Here is a 26382-nt window from a genome sequence, read left to right as displayed (position 1 = left end):
GATTGACAAGTAAGTGTCCCTCTTGATAAGTATGGAGGTGTGATTACACATGTCAATCACATCGCGATTACGGGCAGCATGGGGTTCACGCTTGAGCCTCAGGACGTGCGCTAGCAGCGCATGTCGGGTGTTTCAAGCGTCAACTTCGCGTCTCAATATCTCGGGATGTAATGGGAATATTGCGATGCAATCAACGCCATTGTGTAAGTGCTTTGTCATGCTATGGATTGCCGAAGAAAAAAATATAGGGGGTCTATTTAAAAAAACATAAGTTTGTATTGAAAAACACATATGCTTTCGTTTTAGAATGTTTCCAAATATGTACATTCATGGGCCCCAGCCGTACATTGATACCGGTGAAAGTCGTTTTCCAATAGCTGTTATTGTTCCAGAGATATTTTGGGTGGACAAGATAGCTGGGACACCCTGTAGATACATTTGAGTGACTGATGTGACGGCTAGAGACCATCTGTGGAAAATACGATCCCCTATATAGTAATGGCAGCTGGTCTGAATGCAGGAATGAATGAAAAAAAAAAACAGTGCCTTCCACAGTTTCATTCCGGTCGCCCTCCTTTCTGTTTCAGCGGGAACCAACCTGGTGGGCAAGTTCACGCAGAGCGTGCGGCGCATCGTCCAGGACGTCAAAGACGAGGGCACCTCCAGTAAGTACAGCACAGTACACACTCCACACTTGTAACTTAGTTGCCCTATTTAATACTTTTATGTTGCTGCTAATGAGTAGAAAATATGGAGTGACAAAGGGACAGCGTCTAATCGTCATCAACGATTTCGTCAAAGTTTACGCTACATCTAGGGCTTGGCCAGAAATGAAAGTGGCAGAAGTGGGACCTCCAGATGGCCAAGCTACAGAAAAAAATAGCATTTTTGACGCGGGTCGGGCGACGCATGAGCCATTTATGACGGGCATTCAATAAGTAATTTCTGAAAGCAGGTTGGTTTTATTACGGTATGTTGATAATTTTTACTTATGGACCATCTGCAGGTAATGCAGGTGTAGGTTTAATAATGAATAAAAAAATTGGAGTACGGGTAAGCTACTACAAACAGCATAGCGAACGCATTATTGTGGCCAAGATAGATACGAAGCCCACGCCTACTACAGTAGTACAAGTTTATATGCCAACTAGCTCTGCAGATGACGAAGAAATTGATGAAATGTATGATGAGATAAAAGAAATTATTCACATAGTGAAGGGAGACGAAAATTTAATAGTCATGGGTGACTGGAATTTGTCAGTAGGAAAAGGGAGAGAAGGAAACATAGTAGGTGAATATGGATTGGGGCTAAGAAATGAAAGAGGAAGCCGTCTGGTAGAATTTTGCACAGAGCATAACTTAATCATAGCTAACACTTGGTTCAAGAATCATGAAAGAAGGTTGTATACATGGAAGAAGGCTAGAGATACTAGAAGGTATCAGATAGATTATATAATGTTAAGACAGAGATTTAGGAACCAGGTTTTAAATTGTAAGACATTTCCAGGGGCAGATGTGGACTCTGACCACAATCTATTGGTTATGAACTGTAGATTAAAACTGAAGAAACAGCAAAAACGTTATATTTTAAGGAGATGGGACCTGTATAAACTGAAAGAACCAGAGGTTGTGCAGAGTTTCAGGGAGAGCATAAGTGAACAATTGACAGTAATGGGGGAAAGAAATACAGTAGAAGAAGAATGGGTAGCTTTGAGGGATGAAATAGTGAAGGCAGCAGAGGATCAAATAGGTAAAAAGACGAGGGCTAGTATAAACCCTTGGATAACAGAAGAAATATTGAATTTAATTGATGAACGGAGAAAATATAAAAATGCAGTAAATGAAACAGGCAAAAAGGAATACAAACGTCTCAAAAATGAGATCGACAGGAAGTGCAAAATGACCAAGCAGGGATAGCTAGAGGACAAATGTAAGGATGTAGAGGTTTATCTCACTAGGGGTAAGATAGATACTGCTTACAGGAAAATTAAAGAAACCTTTGGAGAAAGGAGAACCACTTGCATGAATATCAAGAGCTTTGATGGAAACCCAGTTCTAAGCAAAGAAGGGAAAGCAGAAAGGTGGAAGGAGTATATAGAGGGTCTATACAAGGGCGACGTACTTGAGGACAATATTATGGAAATGGAAGAGGATGTAGATGAAGATGAAATGGGAGATATGATACTGCGTAAAGTGTTTGACAGAGCACTGAAAGACCTGAGTCGAAACAAGGCCCCAGGAGCAGACAACATTCCATTAGAACTACTGACAGCCTTGGGAGAGCCAGTCTTGACAAAACTCTACCATCTGGTGAGCAAGATGTATGGGACAGGCGAAATACCCTCAGACTTCAAGAAGAATATAATTATTCCAATCCCAAAGAAAGCCGGTGTTGACAGATGTGAAAATTACCGAACTATCAGTTTAATAAGTCACAGCTGCAAAATACTAACGCGAATTCTTTACAGACGAATGGAAAAACTGATAGAAACCGACCTCGGGGAAGATCAGTTTGGATTCCGTAGAAATATTTGAACACGTGAGGCAATACTGACCCTACGACTTATATTAGAAGAAAGATTAAGAAAAGGCAAACCTACGTTTCTAGCATTTGTAGACTTAGAGAAAGCTTTTGACAATGTTGATTGGAATACTCTCTTTCGAATTCTGAAGGTGGCAGGGGTAAAACACAGAGAGCGAAAGGCTATTTACAATTTGTACAGAAAGCAGATGGCAGTTATAAGAGTCGAGGGGTATGAAAGGGAAGCAGTGGTTGGAAAGGGAGTGAGACAGGGTTGTAGCCTATCCCCGATGTTATTCAATCTGTATATTGAGCAAGCAAAAAAAGAAACAAACGAAAAGTTCGGAGTAGGTATTAAAATCCATGGAGAAGAAATAAAAACTTTGAGGTTCGCCGATGACATTGTAATTCTGTCAGAGACAGCAAAGGACTTGGAAGAGTAGCTGAACGGAATGGACAGTTCTTGAAAGGAGGGTACAAGATGTACATCAACAAAAGCAAAACGAGGATAATGGAATGTAGTCGAATTAAGTCGGGTGATGCTGAGGGAATTAGATTAGGAACTGAGACACTTAAAGTAGTAAAGGAGTTTTGCTATTTGGGGAGAAAAATAACTGACGATGGTCGAAGTAGAGAGGATATAAAATGTAGACTGGCAATGGGAAGGAAAGCGTTTCTGAAGAAGAAAAATTTGTTAACATCGAGTATAGATTTAAATGTCAGGAAGTCGTTTCTGAAAGTATTTGTATGGAGTGTAGCCATGTATGGAAGTGAAACGTGGACGATAAATAGTTTAGACAAGAAGAGAATAGAAGCTTTCGAAATGTGGTGCTACAGAAGAATGCTGAAGATTAGATGGGTAGATCACATAACTAATGAGGAGGTGCTGAATAGAACTGGGGAGAAGAGAAATTTTTTGCACAACTTGACTAGAAGGGATTGGCACAACTTGACTAGAAGGGATCGGTTGGTAGGGCATATTCTGAGGCATCAAGGGATCACCAATTTAGTATTGCAAGGCAGCGTGGAGGGTAAAAATCGTAGAGGGAGACCAAAAGATGAATACACTAAGCAGATTCAGTAGGATGTAGGCTGCAGTAGGTACTGGGAGATGAAGAAGCTTCCACAGGATAGAGTAGCATGGACAGCTGCATCAAACCAGTTTCAGGACTGAAGACCACAACAACAACAACAACCTTCTGACAGCAACTGAATAAAACACAATTTTAGTGCCGTACGCGTTTCGCCTTTATTTTCTGCAAGGCATCATCAGTGGCCTGGAATATGTACATATGTTTGCTATTTAATTTACATTTTTGTCACTGTGCCTATAGGTTATAAACAGTTCTGGTGGTTGGTATTTCCTATTAAGTAATAATATTTTGAACTGTACTTACAGGTTGCGTGGACAGTTTCTTACATATTACGCCCCTGTTGCATTTTTGGTGTTGTTCTTCTTCTTATGAATGCCAATTTGCGGTTTTTTTCCACATTCCACAGCACTATGAACTGAACGCTTGTTTCAATGCAATGTTTTGGTTTCTGTTGCCGACTGTCAAACGTTTTTGCCAAAGATCGAATGTTAGTGCCAAACTTTCGAGTGTAATTATTGAAGTATCTGTGATCTGTTCGCCGGCCGGTGTGGCCAAGTGGTTCTAGGCGCTTCAGTCTGGAGCCGCGCGACCGCTACGGTCGCAGGTTTGAATCCTGCCTCGGGCATGGATGTGTGTGATGTCATTAGGGTAGTTAGGTTTAAGTAGTTTTAAGTTCTAGGGGACTGATGACCTCAGATGTTAAGTCCTATAGTGCTCAGTGATATTTGAACCATTTTCGTAATTTGTTCGTGTATGCATATGTGTGAGCGTTCGTGTGTGAGTGTGTGTGTGTTTTGGTGTGATATAATTTTTGTGTGCTGTGTGTGTGTGTGTGTGTTTTATATATATATATATATATATATATATATATATATACACTCCTGGAAATGGAAAAAAGAACACATTGACACCGGTGTGTCAGACCCACCATACTTGCTCCGGACACTGCGAGAGGGCTGTACAAGCAATGATCACACGCACGGCACAGCGGACACACCAGGAACCGCGGTGTTGGCTGTCGAATGGCGCTAGCTGCGCAGCATTTGTGCACCGCCGCCGTCAGTGTCAGCCAGTTTGCCGTGGCATACGGAGCTCCATCGCAGTCTTTAACACTGGTAGCATGCCGCGACAGCGTGGACGTGAACCGTATGTGCAGTTGACGGACTTTGAGCGAGGGCGTATAGTGGGCATGCGGGAGGCCGGGTGGACGTACCGCCGAATTGCTCAACACGTGGGGCGTGAGGTCTCCACAGTACATCGATGTTGTCGCCAGTGGTCGGCGGAAGGTGCACGTGCCCGTCGACCTGGGACCGGACCGCAGCGACGCACGGATGCACGCCAAGACCGTAGGATCCTACGCAGTGCCGTAGGGGACCGCACCGCCACTTCCCAGCAAATTAGGGACACTGTTGCTCCTGGGGTATCGGCGAGGACCATTCGCAACCGTCTCCATGAAGCTGGGCTACGGTCCCGCACACCGTTAGGCCGTCTTCCGCTCACGCCCCAACATCGTGCAGCCCACCTCCAGTGGTGTCGCGACAGGCGTGAATGGAGGGACGAATGGAGACGTGTCGTGTTCAGCGATGAGAGTCGCTTTTGCCTTGGTGCCAATGATGGTCGTATGCGTGTTTGGCGCCGTGCAGGTGAGCGCCACAATCAGGACTGCATACGACCGAGGCACACAGGGCCAACACCCGGCATCATGGTGTGGGGAGCGATCTCCTACACTGGCCGTACACCACTGGTGATCGTCGAGGGGACACTGAAGAGTGCACGGTACATCCAAACCGTCATCGAACCCATCGTTCTACCATTCCTAGACCGGCAAGGGAACTTGCTGTTCCAACAGGACAATGCACGTCCGCATGTATCCCGTGCCACCCAACGTGCTCTAGAAGGTGTAAGTCAACTACCCTGGCCAGCAAGATCTCCGGATCTGTCCCCCATCGAGCATGTTTGGGACTGGGTGAAGCGTCGTCTCACGCGGTCTGCACGTCCAGCACGAACGCTGGTCCAACTAAGGCGCCAGGTGGAAATGGCATGGCAAGCCGTTCCACAGGACTACATCCAGCATCTCTACGATCGTCTCCATGGGAGAATAGCAGCCTGCATTGCTGCGAAAGGTGGATATACACTGTACTAGTGCCGACATTGTGCATGCTCTGTTGCCTGTGTCTATGTGCCTGTGGTTCTGTCAGTGTGATCATGTGATGTATCTGACCCCAGGAATGTGTCAATAAAGTTTCCCCTTCCTGGGACAATGAATTCACGGTGTTCTTATTTCAATTTCCAGGAGTGTATATATATATAATTTTTTTGTGGGCTCGGCTTGTGTGTGTGTGTGTGTGTGTGTGTGTGTGTGTGTGTGTGTGTGTGTGTGTGTGTGTGTGCAGAGGCCACAAAAAAAGTGATATATGTACCACACCATAACACACACACACACACACACACACACACACACAGCACAAAAAAATTATATCACACCAAAAAACACACACACACACACACACACACACACATATGCATACACGAACAGATCACAGATACTTCAATAATTACACTCGAAAATTTGGCAATAACATTCGATCTTTGGCAAAAACATTTGACAGTCGGCAACAGAAACCAAAACATTGCATTGAAACAAGCGTTCAGTTCATAGTGCTGTGTAATGTGAAAAAACCGCAAACTGGCATTCGTAAGAAGAAGAACAACACCAAAAATGCAACAGGAGCGTAATATGTAAGAAATTGTCCACGCTACCTGTAATTACAGTTCAAAACATTACTACTTAATAGGAAATACCAACCACCAGAACTGTTTATAACCTATAGGCACAGTGACAAAAATGTAAATTAAATAGCAAACATATGTACATATTCCAGGCCACTGATGATGCCTTGCAGAAAATAAAGGCGAAACGGGTATGGCACCAAAATTGCGTTTTATTCAGTTGCTGTCAGACGGTCGATAAGTAAGAATTATCAACATACAGTAATATTACACGCAACTGAGGAAGACGGGACTATAAAAGTTGAAGGTGTCAGGTTGGTTTTGTTCAGGATTCCAGTACACCATATCTATTTTTCGCCATAATCTCCGTTCAATGAAACAGCCTTACGCCACGTTACTGGAAAGGCTCATTTGCCCGCCTGGCACGGCGTCGACGTCGGAGACAGTTTTGATGCATCAGTAACCTCTCCATCATCCATGTACTGCTCCCTGCGGAGTATATCCTTCACTGGACCAAACAGATGGAAGTCGGAAGGTGCGAGGTCCGGCCTGTTGGGTGGATGAGGCAGAACAGTCCAGTGAAGTTTTGTCAGCTCCTCTCGGGTGTGCAGACTTTCGTTAGGCCTTGCATTGTCATAGAGAAGGAGAAGTTCCTTCGCGCCCTTGTGCCGAAGAACATGCTGAAGTCGTTTTGCAACACCCTCGTTGGCATTGTAGCGAGAAGTAAGTACATCTCTGGGCGGTCTCACTAACCTGGTGTCTTGATGCTTCGGTAAGTCCCTCGTCGCACAGTGGTAGCGCTCAGTCGCCATGTTCCATGTAAGTGGTGATCCTGCTGAGGTGGAGTGTTTAGGGATGCCAGTTGTTAACTGTCAACAACGTTTGTACCATACTTTTTTTAAATACAGAAATTGCTTTGTTACACATGTCACAGAATCAGCATTTGCAATATGGCGGCTCTGGACTACGCCGTTATATTCCACCCTTTCCACATATTAACTCCGTTTTTCTGACTGTACATAATGACACACTGCCCACGTCACGTGGCGTTCTTATAACTAATAACTTCACTTTATATCTTGTTTAACATCTGAAATATGTACTCGCGGCCGTTCTTTTAGAGCCGCCCCGGTTACTCGACCGTGCGTTTTGAGTGGCTCCTCGTAACTGACTCGGCCTGCCTTCCCAAAGGACAAGAGAGACCCCCCCCCCTTTCTCCCTCAGCCAATAAGGACACTTCTCTCGTTCCCTACATATATATAGATATCCAAACCTTCAGCCAATGGGCGTTCAGATCGCTGTTGCTAGGCGGATCTGATGTCACGTTTGCGGTCATTGTGACGGAAGTATGTCTCGGAACACTGTCTCAGATTGTAAGATCCTACTCCCAAATAGTCGGATCTTGTCCCTGCTAAGGTTGCACAACATTGCCTCCTATGATTTCATCACTAATTCTCCTTGCTGACGCTTAATTGTTAAATGTACATGTAGCCTGGGTGCTACTGAGCATTCCCGATCGCATAAATATGCGTAATACTTGGCTTAAACACGTGAAGGTAATGCACATATGCATTACAGTTTCCTCAATTTAATGAGGGAAGCACAATACACTGATAGTTGCACCAAGAGGAAGGACATCAAACAGAATAACCAACCGCTTCAGAGTCGCCATGACTTTACCACCTGAGGATGCAGCTATGAACTTCTTGTTCTGTGTGGCACCACTCCATGGGTTGCCGTATTGTTTATGGTACGAAGTGATGAAGCTTTGTCTCTTCGCCTGTGACGGTGTTCGATAGCCGGCCGGTGTGGCCGTGCGGTTCTAAGCGCTTCAGTCTGGAACCGCGTGACCGCTACGGTCGCAGGTTCGAATCCTGCCTCGGGCATGGCTGTATGTCATGTCCTTAGGTTAGTTAGGTTTCAGTAGTTCTAAGTGGAAGGAGTATATAGAGGGTCTATACAAGGGCGATGCACTTGGGGACAATATTATGGAAATGGAAGAGGATGTAGATGAAGATGAAATGGGAGATACGATACTGCGTGAAGAGTTTGACAGAGCACTGAAAGACCTGAGTCGAAACAAGGCCCCCGGAGTAGACAACATTCCATTGGAACTACTGACGGCCTTGGGAGAGCCAGTCCTGACAAAACTCTACCATCTGGTGAGCAAGATGTATGAAACAGGCGAAATACCCTCAGGCTCCAAGAAGAATATAATTATTCCAATCCCAAAGAATGCAGGTGTTGACAGATGTGAAAATTACCGAACAATCAGTTTAATAAGTCACTGCTGCAAAATACTAACACGAATTCTTTACAGACGAATGGAAAAACTAGTAGAAGCCGACCTCGGGGAAGATCAGTTTGGATTCCGTAGAAATACTGGAACAAGTGAGGCAATACTGACCTTACGACTTATCTTAGAAGAAAGATTAAGGAAAGGCAAACCTACGTTTCTAGCATTTGTAGACTTAGAGAAAGCTTTTGACAATGTTGACTGGAATACTCTCTTTCAAATTCTAAAGGTGGCAGGGGTAAAATACAGGGAGCGAAAGGCTATTTACAATTTGTACAGAAACCAGATGGCAGTTATAAGAGTCGAGGGACATGAAAGGGAAGCAGTGGTTGGGAAGGGAGTGAGACAGGGTTGTAGCCTCTCCCCGATGTTATTCAATCTGTATATTGAGCAAACAGTAAAGGAAACAAAATAAAATTTCGGAGTAGGTATTAAAATCCATGGAGAAGAAATAAAAACTTTGAGGTTCGCCGATGACATTGTAATTCTGTCAGAGACAGCAAAGGACTTGGAAGAGCAGTTGAACGGAATGGATGGTGTCTTGAAGGGAGGATATAAGATGAACACCAACAAAAACAAAACGAGAATAATGGAATGTAGTCGAATTAAGTCGGGTGATGTTGAGGGTATTAGATTAGGAAATGAGACACTTAAAGTAGTAAAGGAGTTTTGCTATTTGGGGAGCAAAATAACTGATGATGGTCGAAGTAGAGAGGATATAAAATGTAGACTGGCAATGGCAAGGAAAGCGTTTCTGAAGAAGAGAAATTTGTTAACATCGAGTATAGATTTAAGTGTCAGGAAGTCATTTCTGAAAGTATTTGTATGGAGTGTAGCCTTGTATGTAAGTGAAACATGGACGATAAACAGTTTGGACAAGAAGAGAATAGAAGCTTTCGAAATGTGGTGCTACAGAAGAATGCTGAATATTAGATGAGTAGATCACGTAACTAATGAGGAAGTATTGAATAGGATTGGGGAGAAGAGAAGTTTGTGGCACAACTTGACCAGAAGAAGGGATCGGTTGGTAGGACATGTTCTGAGGCATCAAGGGATCACCAATTTAGTATTGGAGGGAAGCGTGGAGGGTAAAAATCGTAGGGGGAGACCCAGAGATGAATACACTAAGCAGATTCAGAAGGATGTAGGTTGCAGTAGGTACTGGGAGATGAAGAAGCTTGCACAGGATAGAGTAGCATGGAGAGCTGCATTAAACCAGTCTCAAGACTGAAGACTACAACAACAACAACAACAACAAATATGTTACATCTGCTATATGTTCCACATCAGGAATTACAAATAATGAAAGTAATTTTGGTTTGAACTGTTTTGGGAATCAATTATGCTCTTTAATTAAAAATTACGACGCAGTTTTCGTATTTCAAATTTTGCCATTTTCTTTTAGGAATAGAACTGACAAAAACTAGAAAGAATTTCTGTGTCTCTGTCTCCTAAGTTTTCGGGTGAGACATAATGTTCCAAAAGTTGATTTAATTAATAATTTAACAATTTGCAATTTTCGTCTTTTGATTGTTATTGGAATTAACATGAGTATTTGAATTATGTTCGTGCTCAGAGGTTTGTTTACATGTAATGTACATTTTGTTTGCTCCAAAAATTTATGTTTTCTTGGTAATTGTATGGTTGCAGATTTAGTTGTAAGTCTACACTGAAGATAATTTTCGATGAGCTGTAAAATCTATCCTGTATTTCTTGTCTATAGAACTTACAGTGTGTCTACAATTCTTATCTGTCGAACTATTGTGTGTACAGTTTGAACAGACTGTAAAGATGAACTGGAAAGTTTTACTGAATCTACCGATACCATCTAACCAGTGTTGCAACTTCCGATATTTTCCGAGGGTTTGGGATTTCACACAAAATTTATACTTGAGAAGTGAGAAACTTTATCGTTGTACTACGCCGTCACAAAATTCACGACATCGCCCACATCAGCTATTGCGCGTCATGTGAGGACGGATTAAGGGGGGTAGGACGTCAAACGGGCTTACTTAGAGCAGGAGAGGCACCACAGGACATTTTAATTTCCACTGTCTATACTTTTACAAGTAAATTCATAAAACTTTGTCAGCATGACCAGGAAAGATTCAGGATTCACACTCATAGCAGCGGAAGTTCAAAAACATAACAAAATTAATTCTTTTACATGTGAAATTTCATCATTTTTTCACTTACTATTGGCTGCATTTGTTGCTATAGGTACACTTCTCTTCATAAGTAGGAGAGACTGTTCGATGAATTTTGCATAGCATAAAAAGCATACTGACAGGTGTCTGAAACTCTAGAATCTATTTAACTTGTGAAAAAATGAGTGAGCTATTACGTTTTAAACTATATGTTTGGAAAAAAATTCAAATTTTGTAGTTAATTATCTCAAATTTTGCCACAGTTTTTAAAAGATTTGGAAAATTCTAGAGTTTCATACATCTGTAAGTATGGTTTGCATGCTGTGCCAAATTCATCAAAGAATCTCTCATACTTGTGGAGAAAAATGTATCTATAGCAATAAATGCAGCCAACAGTATGTGAAAAATGATGAAATTTCATATCTAAAAAAAATTATTTTGTTATGTTTTTGAACTTCCACTGTTATGAGTGTGGACCGGCCGTGGTGGCCTAGCGGTTAAAGGCGCTACAGTCTGGAACCGCGCGACCGCTACGGTGGCAGGTTCGAATCCTGCCTCGGGCATGGATGTGTGTGATGTCTTTAGGTTAGTTAGGTTTAATTAGTTCTAAGTTCTAGGCGCCTGATGACCTTAGAAGTTTAGTCGCATAGTGCTCAGAGCCATTTGAACCATTTTTGTTATGAGTGTGAATTTGAATCCTTCCTGGTCGTGCTGACAAAGCTTTATGGATTTATTTGTAAAAGTATAGGCACTGGGAATTAAAATGTCCTGTGGTGCCTCTCCTACTCCAAGTCGGCCAGTTTGACGTCCTACCCCCCTTAAGGGGCGGATCGCTGTTTTATGAGCTGTTGACCAACTGCTGCATGGGAGTGAACCCTCTGGCTGTGTTAAACTAGGCGCGGGATGTTTATGGAGACCGGAGAGTGGGAGCTGGCCTCGACTAACTGTGGTGCTGCGTATTCCGTCATCCAGGAGCCGGCAGGCTGCGAGCCCGGCTCAGCGCGGCTACCTGTTGTGCAGTAATCCCACGCCGCCGCCTCGTGCGACGCAGGCAGCTCTGGGAGCGCGACCAGGGGGGCGTCCGTGGTGGGGGCGGGAGGGGGTGGGGGGGGGCGAACCCGGGCCCCCGGGCGGCACTCAGCAGAATCAATTCGGCCGCGGCGGGCTTTCTTAATCAAGTGAGCGGGCGGCCCAGATCGAGATAAGCGTCGAGCCGGCGGCCGGCGCACGCGGACACACCACTCTGGCCGCTGGAGGCCGGATCTGGAGCCTGGAAGCCGGGGCCTGGAGCTGGAACTAGAGCCGGGATTAGGGCCCCGGATTGCTGCGGTCTCGCGGCTCCGCTAATTACGGCCGGGAACCGCTGCTCGCCGCTAACTCCTGCGCGGGCAGTAATTACGTCTGGCCAGGCTCATCAATCATTGTATCAGCCTAGAGACTGGCCGCACCTGTTAGGCGTTCCTCCCAGCTGCTCCGGGGCGAGGCGGACTGGCTCGCTGCTAGGATTCCGTGGACGGTTCGAGAAGTCACCACACAAAATGTGAAACGTCCCCTTAGAAAAATTAATTAATTACTGTGCTGATAAACCCCTGACCAGAACTGAACGTACTCAGACATTTCTCTCTTTACTTATTCTGATCATCAATAAACTGACACACAATTTTTTTTGTGAAACGCAATCTGACTTTCAATAATCCCTATAAAAGAATGGCCCTGACTACCAATAACCTATAACTTTCATGAATCACTTACCTCACCAAAAATCTTCGTTACTCGAACTACTGCAATACAGCGAGCGTCAATACTGCCAGCTAAATAAAAGATTCAAACTACTGAAGTCACTAACTACTGATAGGCATAGTTAGCAAATGAAAGATTTTGATAGAGAAAAACAATGTATTTACCTTAATAATGTTCAAAAGTCATGATATATATAGCAGTTCATGATATCCAGTACTACAAATTTACTCTTTCTGGCGGACACACGTCCAGATCGTCCGCTCTTAAAATTCTGCCATCTCTCTCCCCACATCCACCACTGCTGGTGGCTCACCTCCGACTGCGCAACGCTACGCGCTGTTCACATCCAACTGCCCAACACTACAATAGCGAATATTACAACAATGCCAACCAGCCACAGACTGCACACAGCACAGCCAGTGATTTTCATACAGAGCGATACGTGGCGTTACCAACATAAAAACCTAAACAGCCTACTTACAAATGTTTCAGAAGAAATAGCAAGTGAGGAAAGTGGATAATTTTTGTTTTTCGACTATCGGAGTTGCACTGATATAATTCACAGGTGGACTAAATAAAAAATTACCCAGTGTCCTCAGCAGTGAACAGTTGCTACCCTATCATCTCATCCCGTGGCAACATGCCTCGAATAAGCAAGGAATAACAAGTGTTATACATCAGGGGTGGAAGCTATTGCTGAAACAACCAGTTTTCGTTATATATTTATATCATCATCATTTAAGACTGATTATGCCTTTCAGCGTTCAGTCTGGAGCATAGCCCCCCTTATACAGTTCCTCCATGATCCCCTATTCAGTGCTAACATTGGTGCCTCTTCTGATGTTAAGCCTATTACTTCAAAATCATTCTTAACCGAATCCAGGTACCTTCTCATTGGTCTGCCCCGACTCCTCCTACCCTCTACTGCTGAACCCATGAGTCTCTTGGGTAACCTTGCTTCTACCATGTGTGTAACATGACCCCACCATCTAAGCCTGTTCCCCCTGACTGCTACATCTATAGAGTTCATTCCAAGTTTTTCTTTGATTTCCTCATTGTGGACACCCTCCTGCCATTGTTCCCATCTACTAGTACCTGCAATCATCCTAGCTACTTTCATATCCCTAACCTCAACCTTGTTGATAAGGTAACCTGAATCCACCCAGCTTTCGCTCCCATACAACAAAGTTGGTCGAAAGATTGAACGGTGCACAGATAACTTAGTCTTGGTACTGACTTCCTTCTTGCAGAAGAGAGTAGATCGTAGCTGAGCGCTCACTGCATTAGCTTTGCTACACCTCGCTTCCAGTTCTTTCACTATGTTGCCATCCTGTGAGAATATGCATCCGAAGTACTTGAAACCGTCCACCTGTTATAACTTTGTTCCTCCTATTTGGCACTCAATCCGTTTATATTTCTTTCCCACTGACATTACTTTCGGTTTGGAGACGCTAATCTTCATACCATAGTCCTTACATTTCTGATCTAGCTCTGAAATATTACTTTGCAAACTTTCAATCGAATCTGCCATCACAACTAAGTCATCCGCATATGCAAGACTGCTTATTTTGTGTTCACATATCTTAATCTCACCCAGCCAGTCTATTGTTTTCAACATATGATCCATAAATAATATGAACAACAGTGGAGACAGGTTGCAGCCTTGTCTTACCCCTGAAACTACTCTGAACCATGAGCTCAATTTACTGTCAACTCTAACTGCTGCCTGACTATCCATGTAAAGACCTTTAATTGCTTGCAAAAGTTTGCCTCCTATTCCATAATCTTGTAGAACAGACAATAACTTCCTCCTAGGAACCCGGTCATATGCGTTTTCTAGATCTATAAAGCATAGATACAATTCCCTGTTCCACTCATAACACTTCTCCATTATTTGCCGTAAGCTAAAGATCTGGTCCTGACAAACTCTAAGAGGCCTAAACCCACACTGATTTTCATCCAATTGGTCCTCAACTAATACTCGCACTTTCCTTTCAACAATACCTGAGAAGATTTTATCCACAACGCTGATTAAAGAGATATCTCTGTAGTTGTTACAATCTTTTCTGTTTCCATGTTTAAAGATTGGTGTGATTACTGCTTTTGTCCAGTCTGATGGAACCTGTCCCAGGCCATTTCAATTATCCTGTGTAGCCATTTAAGACCTGACATCCCACTGTATTTGATGAGTTCCGACTTAATTTCATCCACCCCAGCCGCTTTAATGCACTGCAATCTATTGACCATTTTTTCCACTTCCTCAAATGTGATCCTATTTCCATCATCATTCCTATCCCATTCTACCTCGAAATCTGAAACATTACTGATCGCATTTTCACCTACATTGAGCAACTCTTCAAAATATTCCCTCCATCTGCCCAAGGCATCCACAGGATTCACCAGCAGTTTTCCTGACCTGTCCAAAATACTTGTCATTTCCTTCTTACCTCCCTTTCGAAGACTGCTAATTACACTCCAGAATGGTTTTCCAGCAGCTTGACCCATGGTCTCCAACCTGTTTCCAAAGTCTTCCCACGATTTCTTCTTGGATGCTGCAATTATCTGTTTGGCTTTGTTTCTTTTTTCAACATAACTTTCTCTGTCTACCTGGGTTCTGGTATGTAGCCATTTTTGATACGCCTTCTTTTTCCTTTTACAGGCTGCCTTGACTGTATCATTCCACCAATATATATATATATATATATATATATATATATATATATATATATTCTTCTGTTTAACCTGATTTTTATAGCCATTCAAAATATCCGGTCTCTGAAACAACTTACGGTTATAAACGTAGACATAAAAAAAAAATTCAAAAATTCTAAGACACCCTCAGACTTTTCCATTATACGTACCAAGATATGTAGAAGCAAAATATGAAATAAAATAGGTAAATAAAAGAACACATACAATAGTGCAGGGTCTGTATTTGACAGTGTTTGGAAACTTTGATACAATGTTCCTTCGGACATATATGCATGTCCAAAGAAACAGATATTTGCTAGATGTATTCCAGTCTCTGTCTTCCTCACAGTTTTTGCCCTCTACCGCTCCCTCTAGTACCATGGAAGACAGTCCCTGATCTCTTAACAGACGTCGTATCACTCTTTCTCCTTGTCAGTGTTTTCCACACATTCCTTTCCTCTCCGATTCTGAGCAGAACTTCCTCGTTCCTTGCCTTCTCAGTCCACCTAATTTTCAACATTCATCTGTAGCACCACATCTCAAATGCTTGTATTCTCTTCTGTTCCGGTTTTCCTACATGCTGTGCTCCAAACGTACACTCTCAGAAATTTCTTCCTCAAATTAAGGTCTATGTTTGATACTAGTAGCCTTCTCTTGGCCAGGAACGCCATCTTTGCCAGTGCTAGTCTGCTTCTGATGTCCTCCTTGCTTCGTCTGCTGTTGGTTATTTTGCTGCCGAGGTAGTAAAATTCCTTAACTTCATCTACTTCGAGACCATCAGTCCTGATGTTAAGTATCTCGCTGTTCTCATTTCCTCTACTTCTCATTACTTATGTTTTTCTTCGATTTACTCTCGGTCCCTACTGTATACCAATTAGACTTTTCATTCCGTTAAGCAAATCATGTAATTCTTCTTCACTTCCACTCAGCTTACCAATATCATCACCGAATCGTATCGTTGATATCCTTTCACCTTGAATTTTAATTCCAATCCTGAATCTTTCTTTTATTTCCATCATTACTTCTTCTATGTACAGATTGAACAGCGGGGGCGAAAGACTACATCATTGTCTTACACCTTGTTTAATCCGAGCACTTCATTTTTGGTTGTCCAGTCTTATTATTAAAAAAAAAGTGTGTGAAATCTTATGGACTTAACTGTTAAGGTCATCAGTCCCTAAGCTTACACACTACTTAACCTAAATTATCCTAAGGACAAACACACACATCCATGCCCGTGGGGGGACTGGAACCTCCGCCGGGACCAGCTGCACAGTCCATGACTGCAGCGCCCCAGACCGCTTGGCTAATCCCGCGCGGTTCTTATTATTCCCTTTGGCTATTGTACATATTGCATATTATCTGTCTTTCCCTATAGCTTATCCCTATTTTTCGAACATCTTGCACCATTTTACATTGTCGAACGCTTTTTCCAACTGGACAGACCCTATCTGTGAATGTGTCTTCGTTTTTCTTTAGTTTTGCTTCCATTACCAACCGCAACGTCAGAATTGCCTCCCTCGAGCCTTTACCTTTCCTAAAGCCTAACTGACCGTCATCTACCACATCTTCAATTTTCTTTTCGATTCTTCTGTATATTATTCTTGTCAGCAACTTGAGTGCATGAACTGTGAAGCTGATTCTGCGATAATTCTCGCACTTGTCAGCTCTGGCAGCCTTCGGAATTCTGTGGATGATATTTTTCTGAAACTCAGATGGTATATCGCCATACTCAAACATTCGAAACACCAACGTGAATAGCCGTTTTGTTGTCACTTCGCACAATATTTTAGAAATTCCGATGGAATGTTATCTGTCCCTGCTGCCTTATTTGATCTTAAGCCCTCCAAAGCTGACTTAAATTCTAATTCTAATACAGGATCCCCTATATCTTCTAAATCGACCCCTTCTTCTTAGCCGTATTACATAATAAAACGTATTTGCAAACTGCGGATACTGTACCACCACAGCTATAGAATTTACTGGAAAGCAATAAAAATTTGTGTCAGACACAGCCCCGAACCAGGATTTCCCAGTTTACACGAGCAACACTTCAGAGACAGACATAAACTTCAATTTGTGCCAGTGCCTGCTACTTATAAAAAAAATTAAAAAAAACTTCTCCCTGTTTGGGAATCAAATAATCGTGCATGCGCTATGGGTAGCAGACAGTGACAAAAATGGATGTTTTGATTGGGCTTGAAGCGTCCTGAGATAGGTTAAGCAGTTAAGGCGATCACTTGCGTTAAACGGGAAATCTGGATTCGAGTCCAGGTCCGACACAAATTTTCATTTATTTCCAGTAAATTCTACAGGTGTGCTGGAACCGTATCCACAATCTGCGACTGCATTTCGTGATTTAATACGGCTGTTAATAGTCAGCAACAGACACTGCACTTGCAGTACTAGACTCCCGTAACAAAGGATTTTGCGGAGACATGGCTTAGCCACAGCCTGAGGGATATTTCCAGAATGAGATTTTCACTCTGCAGTGAAGTGTGCAGTGATATGAAACTCCCTGGCAGATTAAAACTGTGTGCCGGACCGCGACTCGAACGCGGGACTTTCGCGGCAAGTGCGCTACCAACTGAGCTGCCCACGCTTGACTTACGACCCGTCCTCAAATCTTCAGTTCAGCCGGTACCTCGTCTCCTACCTTCCAAACTTTACAGAAGCTCTCCTACGAAGCTTGCAGAACTAGCACACCTGGAAGAAAGGATATTGCGGAGGCATGGCTTAGCCACAGCCCGGGGGATGTTTCCAGAATGAGATTTTCACTCTGCAACGAAGTGTGCATACAGCTTTAGTTTGCCAGGAAGTTTCATATCAGCGCACACTCCGCTGCAGAGTGAAAATTTCATTCTAGAAGAAACATTGTTCTCGATATGCAGTTTGTAATTTTTTCGTTCCGAGTATGTTGTCGTTAGCAAAATAGCCAATCTCATTCAAGATATCTGCATGATGAGAAAATTGGCAATTGAACCTAAACAACAAAAACAGTGAGATCATCCTCATGAGTGCTAAAGGAAATCCGTTAAACTTTGGTTACACAATAAATCAGTCAAATCTAAAGGCGGTAAATTCTACTAAATAGGTACCTAGGAATTGCAGTTATGGACAATTTGGGCGTTGGTGTCTGCAGCCTCTAATTTGTAGGCAGTAAAATGTTGAGATCAAGTGTCGTATGACATCTGTACAGGAAGATCCATACCAAAACAAGAGTTAAACATACAGACACGACAAATTTAGATATCACATCGACCAAAGTGGCCTAAAAGTACGTTAAAATTTGAAAACTCGATACTTCTTGTAACAATTGTAGGTAGAAAAGTACAAAATGACATACATGTCTGAAATGACGAGGAGTTTCAAGGAAACCAAAAACGATTGCACAAAATGACTAACAGATGGCGCTTTACATGGGAACAGATTTTTAGCAAAGATGATGTTCTTTATAACAAATGCTCATCATCAATACTTGTAGTCGAGGGACAATGTCGTGAACAGCACTTTACAGTGTACCAGCAGGCAGGGTGAGAAATTGCCGTCGGATATTACCTTTCAGCATCCCTAACAAGGTCGGACGATCGTTGTAAACTTGTGGCTTCAGGTTACTCCACACAGATTGTGGTCTGGGGACCTGTGAGGCCGCGCATGACGGAAGGGCCGGCTCAGCGAGCGATCCTCACTTAAGGTGTGCGCAAGAGGCCTTTCACACGTGTAGCGATATGGGGTGGAGCGCCATCCTGCATAAAAGTCGTACCTTCCAGGACCTGTTTGTCTGTCAGGCCATGGGTGATGCGGTTCTGTAACATTCGGTGTCCCTCGCACCCGTCAAGCTGATAGTTTGAAAAGCAAGACCCCGCTGTCCAGCGCCGTCTGTCGGCCGGTTTTTGCATTATTTTTTTATTTCAATAAAACCCCGTGTCATTTCCGGCATGTGCGTCAAGTTTTACTTCTCTACCTACATTATTCCGTGAATTAGAGCATTTTCAAATGTTAACGGACTCTTGGCTTACCCTGTGCATTCGGGTGACGTTCAGAATCAACAGACATCTATAGGCATACAGAGTGCAGAAAGAGTCGTATGCCATTGTTGGCTGTGTGTCGCTGAAGGGTCGTTTAGCCACCTGATCAGAGAGGGTTTTGGCCCCTTTTCTCGTGGGTTTGAGAATTATGCATTAAGTGTGTTGAGTGCAGGTGCTTGATGTCTGTGTGTGTGTGTGTGTGTGTGTGTGTGTGTGTGTGTGTAGGGTGGCGCGATGTCATGTTTGTATGATTAGATTAGATTAGATTTACTTTCATTCCAATTGATCCGTAGTGAGGAGGTTCTCCAGGATGTGGAACATGTCAGAAAAGCAACAATACATGACAAATATTTACAACTAAAACAAATAAGCTAATGTACCATTCCACAGGTCCCAAGTGGAATGATCATCATTTTCTAATGAACACTAAGAGTCATTTTACAAATACTAATGCACTGAATTTAAAATAAAAAAGTTTTTTATTTATTTATAAGGTAATAAACATGTAATACAACTACTATAATACTTATTTACAATGAACACATTACTGCACTGAAATGGTGCAGAAGTTAGATTACACACACACACACACACACACACACACACACACATTTTCAATGAACACATTACTGCACTGAAATTGTGCAGAAGTTATGTTGTACTTATATACAAATCAGTTGGTTTTACTAAGAAATTCATCAATGGATTAGAAGGAGTTGGCCACCAATAAATCCTTTAGGCTTCTCTTAAACTGAATTTCATTGGTTGTTAAGCTTTTTATGGCTGCTGGCAAGTTATTGAAAATGTGTGTTCCTGAATAATGCACACCTTTTTGTACAAGACTAAGTGATTTTAAATCCTTGTGAAGATTATTCTTATTTCTAGTATTGATTCCATGAATTGAGCTGTTGGTTTGAAAAAGTGATATATTTTTAATGACAAATTTCATTAAGGAATAAATATATTGGGAAGCAGTAATTAGTATCCCTAGTTCCCTAAACAGGCTTCTGCAGGATGTTCTTGAGTTCACACCACATATAACTCTTACTGCACGTTTTTGTGCCCGGAAAACTTTAGCTTGGCTTGATGAATTACCCCAAAAAATAATCCCATATGACATTATGGAATGAAAGTAAGCATAGTATGCCAGCTTTTTGATTTTTATATCCCCTATGTCTGACAAAATTCGCATTGCAAACAGAGATTTGTTAAGCTGCTTCAGCAGTTCTGTGGTGTGCTCCTCCCAGTTGAATTTATTATCAAGCTGTAATCCCAAGAATTTAACACTGTCCACTTCTTCTATCTTCTTGTCATCGTATGTTAGACATATACTCTTGGGACACCCCTTACAAGTTCTGAACTGCATGTAGTGTGTTTTTTCAAAGTTTAGTGACAAAGAATTGGCTAGGAACCAGTGATTAATGTCCACAAATATTTTATTGGCTGATCTTTCTAAGACTACACTTGATTTGCTATTTATTGCAATGTTTGTATCATCGGCAAACAAAACAAACTTGGCATCTGGTAATGTTACTGATGAAAGGTCATTGATATACACAAGAAAAAGTAAGGGTCCCAAAATGGAACCTTGTGGAACCCCACATGTAATTAATTCCCAGTTGGATGATGCCTGATAGCTTGATACATGTATCTTTCCTAATAACACCCTTTGTTTCCTGCCAGAGATATAAGATTTGAACCATTTTGCAGCATCTCCTGTTACACTATAATATTCTAGTTTACTTAAAAGGATATTGTGATTTACACAGTCAAATACCTTTGACAGATCACAAAATATACCAGTTGCCTGCAATTTTTTGTCTAATGAATTAAGCACATTTTCACTGTAAGTGTAGATACCCTTCTCAATATCAGAACCTTTTAGAAATCCAAACTGTGACTTTGACAGTATGTTATTTGAGATAAGATGGTTATAAAGACGCCTGTACATTACTTTTTCGAAAATTTTTGAGAATGCTGGCAACAGTGAAATTGGACGGAAATTTGATGCTATTTCTTTATCTCCCTTCTTAAAAAGTGGCTTAACTTCAGCATATTTCAGCCATTCAGGAAATATTCCACTGATAAACGACTGGTTATACAGATAGCTTAATATGATGATGAGAGACAGCCTACACCCCCACAACAGTACTGTAGGGGATTGGGCTTCTCTCGTGGGGAGGTGCGGGCAAATGGAGTCACATTCAGCTTGGTATAGTCCGCGCAGAATACCGTGGCCAATAGATATGCAGATGGCAGGGAACGTGTGGGGAGAGTGGTAGTTGGGGGGGTATGTGGGCAGGCGTCGTAGAGAAAATGTAGAGCGCCGGAGGGGAAGTGCCATTCTACACTGAAGCCTACGCTCATATTCTTTGTAAATATTAAGTGGAGACACACTCCACTCTCACGCTTCCATGGTGACGATTGAAAGAGATCTGTCACCTCTGCTTTGGCTAGTATCTAAAAAGAATTCCGTCGAAAATGCAGAGATTGTTAATCATTTGCAACTTATAGAGAAGCTTCATAAGTGTCAAACCGTCCGCCCTGGTAGCTGACGGGGGGAGGGGGGGCGGGGGGGGGGGATGTCAACTAATCCCAAATTACATGCTATACATGTCACAAATTCGCGCATGTGCGCGTCATGCAACCTTCTTGACACTGAAGAACACAGATTCGCGTTTGCAAGAGTAAGAGAAATTTGGCATATAGCTAAGCAGAAATTAGCGACCGTTAACAAAACATCTCCAACCGTCTTCACCGCGCAGATTTTCTGACTCTAGACGCAGTGCCATATCCTAATACGAAAATAAATGCTGTTGACTGGCTAAAAGGGCACACGATGCACTATAAAAGGCAGAAAATAAAAGCAAAGAAGATTAGTGGGTGTATCTAACGACTCAGCACCATCATCTCATGCGGACAAAAGACTACAAAAAAAAAATTTGGCATCCTTCCTAAATATAATCATGGAATAAAATAATACAGAGAACAATAATAGACTAAGACTAATACGCAATTCAGAGATGTCAGCCTTGCACGATTGCAGATAATTGGTACCAGAATGTCTTCGATCCTTTCACGAGACAATACAGAAAAGAAATCAAGTCCGTGGAAAGACGCGCAAGACTAACTCCTCCTGAGGAAATTAGACATCAAAATTTATGTATTTTATTTTTTTAATCACCTTATGCCATACGCAGAGAAGTTTTATGTTCTAAAAAAAAGTTTTAACTTCAAGGGGATACAAGATTTTATGTTTGTCTTATGAAGATGAGAGACTTCACGTTCAGTTTCTTTTAATATACTTGTCTTTCCATTATCAGGGGGAAGATTAATTTCCTTTAATTAATATCAAGAAGAAATATTTATCTCCTTTATGTTAGCAAAGGTGGTTATGGCGTTTAGCTTTCAGAAAAAATAGGAAGCCGACGAGAAAAAGAAAAAAAGTGGCCGACCACTCTCGAAAAAAGTAAAAACTGAGGATTTGGCTTCAAAAACATAAAAATTACAAAAATAAAAAAGTAAAAAAAGTTGGTAGACCGATGGACTCTTAATAACAACAATAATAAAAACGGCTAAGGCATAGAAGCCAGCCGAGAAGGCTGAGGGGAGAAGGGGAGAAGGGAGGCCCTAAAAGATTTTTAAAAAAAAGAAAAAAAGTGGTCAGCGCCGCGGAATTTCATACCTAACGGCGCGGGTTTGATTTCCGGCTGGGTCGGAGATTTTCTCCTCTCAGGGACTGGGAGTTGTGTTGACCTTATCATCATCATTTCATCCCCATCGACATGCAAGTCGCCGAAGTGGCAACTGAAAAGACTTGCACCAGGCAAACGGTCTACCCGACGGGAGGCCCTAACCACACGGAGTGGCAAATTTTGAGTAAGACCTGCACATTTCTGCGGTTGCTATCTTAAAATTTGCTTCTTTTGCCAAAACACAGTGAAGTGTACACAGTCTCACCTCACCAACATTTGTACAGACACAAATGCGGTACAATTCTGAAATAGTGGTTTAGTAAGTTTGTTAAGTGAGGAAAAATAATGCCTCTAGCTTATGAAGAAGCACATCCTAGGTACAAAAGAACGTGTAATGTCTTCACTTATGTTGCTCCAAAACTCATAGCATTTTTCATTACACCAACTATTGATGATCCGTAAAAATTAGATTCATTCATCAAAAAGGCCTGTAGTTAGTGGAATAACACGGTAGATAATGAAGTTTTACATAATAACGATATGCATGCTATCATTTGCCAAAATCTCATTTCGATATCTAACACCGTTGTTGTGGATATTTCACTCTAGCTTTATCGATGGCGCGGCGCGACCGCAAATGAGTGTGCTACGTCAGATCAATTTTCTCGAGACTGGTTTATTTATTTATTTATCGTATGATGTGTACATTGATTTACATTTATATACAATATTTTCAGGACTAAAATGTACAATCACACACAACTCGAGACTGGTGACTCTGTCCAAGTCTAAAGAAAAATTCAATATGTTACCTAAATTTCATATGAAGCAACATATTACGTAATATGCACAAAACGCAAAATCATTGTGACCTCTGTTTTACATTGCAAACTTGTCCGAATTTCGTGCAATGTCTTACTTCCACATAAATATCACAATAACTATGACCATTAACGAAATGATGGGCACATCATCATGAACCTGACTTATAAAGTTATAAGTGAAGCAATAAGATTTTTTTTTTTTTTTTTTTGCCGAATAGTTTCTGTAAAGTCGTTTGAGAAAGATTGCAGGGAGTGCGCCTCGATTTTGCCGTTGCCGACCGGCCGAAAGATGGCAAACACTTGTCTACCTCTCCTTCCGAACAATGGAATGAACTCGCCCAGTGCTTTGGAAAAAAAATGGTCACTGCGCTTTGGTCACAGTATCCTGCATGGTCTCTAACAGTTGTTTATTTAAATAATCCAAATTAAAACACCGCTATTGAGTCCTTGTCCAAAAGTACGGAAGTGGGCACTGAACCCACGGTCCTGTGCAGTGAAGCATTTCGCACAGTAACCTGCAGCAGCTACACTCAGCACATCTTGAGTGCGGGGCGACCTTCTGTGGTATGTGTTGCAGACCGGCAGCTGAGCTGCATCAGGTGTTGGCCTTGTGGTCAGACACTGTTCTGCTGATAGGATGGGGGACCGATGACCTACCCTAGCTGTGACATGTGATGGAAGCATCGACATCTGGAAAGCAAACAGATGTCCCGGATGCTGACAGGTGGCACCTCGCATTGGCGAACACATAGCAGACCAGCTCAGTTCGACCCTTGGCCCAACAGTTCAGAGGCTGAACGCCCAAGGCAGGCTGTCCCGTAGGGTGGTGAATGCATACGGATACTCCAGTGGATGGCAGGTGAGCAACGATGCCTTCTCAGCATCATAGTAGCAGTGGACTCGGCAGCAGTGGCCAATTCGATGCCTCTCGCCAGCTGGACGGCTAGTATTCATACTGTGCACGAGATTCCTAATCGATAGTGAGGATAGATCGATTGTTTTTGAGAATCCATTGAGAGAGGGACTGAGGTAACAGCCAGCGCTGGCAGCTGTATTGGGGACCACTTGGATATCTGGATACTTTTTTTTGTATGTCCATACTTTTGAGAGAATTCTTGGGGATGACGGCCATTTACTATTGTGAAAAAATGAAACGCCTACAGCCGTCCCTACGACTTATTTTTAGTAGCTACCAGTTTCGGCGCTTCAATGCGCCATCTTCAGGCTGACATTGATTCTGAAGGGGTTGACACGATCCCTTGGTTACGCAGATTATCTGAAAACTTCGTTGTCAGCTCTGCAACCATCAGCTGCCAACGTATCTACAAAATAAATAAAATCATAAGGACGGTTGTAGGAGTTTCATTATCTCACAATCTGGATATCTAGTGAAGGAACGAAGAGCATTTAAAATTTGCTGCTACTGAATAACATTAAAAATTAAATCTGAAGTAGGCTGAAAAAAATTGGAAATATGATCACATGTCACAGATAATTAGACTGCATATGATTCTAGTCATCATCTAGGATTGGATGTTAAAATACTGGTAGATGATGATGACGAATATATTAAGACCATCTCAAATGTGACAGCTACTTGTAGATCTGTATGCATTAGCACTTTGTTTCACTATTTTACACACATCATGTACACTTTTACTGACGATTGTGTACAGGGTGGTCCATTGATCGTGACTGGGCTAAATATCTCAAGAAATAAGGGTCAAACGAAAAAACTACAAAGGACGAAACTTGCCTAACTTGAAGGGGGAAACCATATGGCGCTATGGTTGGCCCGCTAGATGCCGCTGCCATAGGTCCAACGGATATCAACTGCGTTTTTTTAAAAAATAGGAAACCTCATTTTTTATTACATATTCGTGTAGTACGTAAAGAAATATAGACGCTTTAGTTGGACCACTCTTTTCGCTTTCTGATAGATGCCGCTGTAATAGTCACAAAGATATGGCTCACAATTTTAAGCGAACAGTTGGTAACAGGTAGGTTTTTTAAATTAAAATACAGAACATAGGTACGTTTGAACATTTTATTTCGGTTGTTTCAATGTGATACATGTAACTTTGTGAGCTTATCATTTCTGAGACGCATGCTGTTACAGCGTGATTACCTGTAAACACCACATTATTGCAATAAATGCTCAAAATGATGTCCGTCAACCTCAATGCATTTGGAAATACGTGTAAAGACATTCCTCTCAACGGCGAGTAGTTCGCCTTCCGTAATGTTCGCACATGCATTGAAAATGCGCTGACGCATGTTGTAAGGCGTTGTCGGTGGATCACGATAGCAAATATCCTTCAACTTCACCCCAAAGAAAGAAATCCGGGGACGTCAGATCCAGTGAACGTGCGGGCCATGGTATGGTGCTTCGACGACCAATCCACTTGTCATGAAATATGCTGTTCAATACCGCTTCAACCGCACGCGAGCTATGTGTCGGACATCCGTCATGATGGAAGCCCATCGCCATTCGGTCATGCAGTGAAACATCTTGTAGTAACATCGATAGAACATTACGTAGGAAATCAGCATATTGCACCATTTAGATGGCCATCGATAAAATGGGGGCCAATTATCGTTCCTCACATAATGCCG

General features: G+C 42.3%; 1 protein-coding gene across 1 annotated transcript in view; it reads left to right on the top strand.

Annotated features, from left to right (window-relative positions):
* The first annotated feature begins 526 nt into the window (after positions 1–526).
* LOC126135429 (uncharacterized) overlaps positions 527–26382 on the top strand; it is a 186417-nt gene continuing 160561 nt past the window's right edge. Inside the window, exon 1 of the mRNA XM_049915200.1 lies at positions 527–665. Coding sequence (XP_049771157.1) covers positions 527–665 — 139 coding nt within the window. The remainder of the gene's footprint in view (positions 666–26382) is intronic.

The sequence above is a fragment of the Schistocerca cancellata genome, chromosome 1 (genome assembly GCF_023864275.1).
Source record: "Schistocerca cancellata isolate TAMUIC-IGC-003103 chromosome 1, iqSchCanc2.1, whole genome shotgun sequence".
In the NCBI taxonomy this organism is placed as follows: Eukaryota; Metazoa; Arthropoda; class Insecta; order Orthoptera; family Acrididae; genus Schistocerca; species Schistocerca cancellata.
Note: the sequence above shows the minus strand (reverse complement) of the source record. Positions and strands in the feature narration are given on the sequence as shown.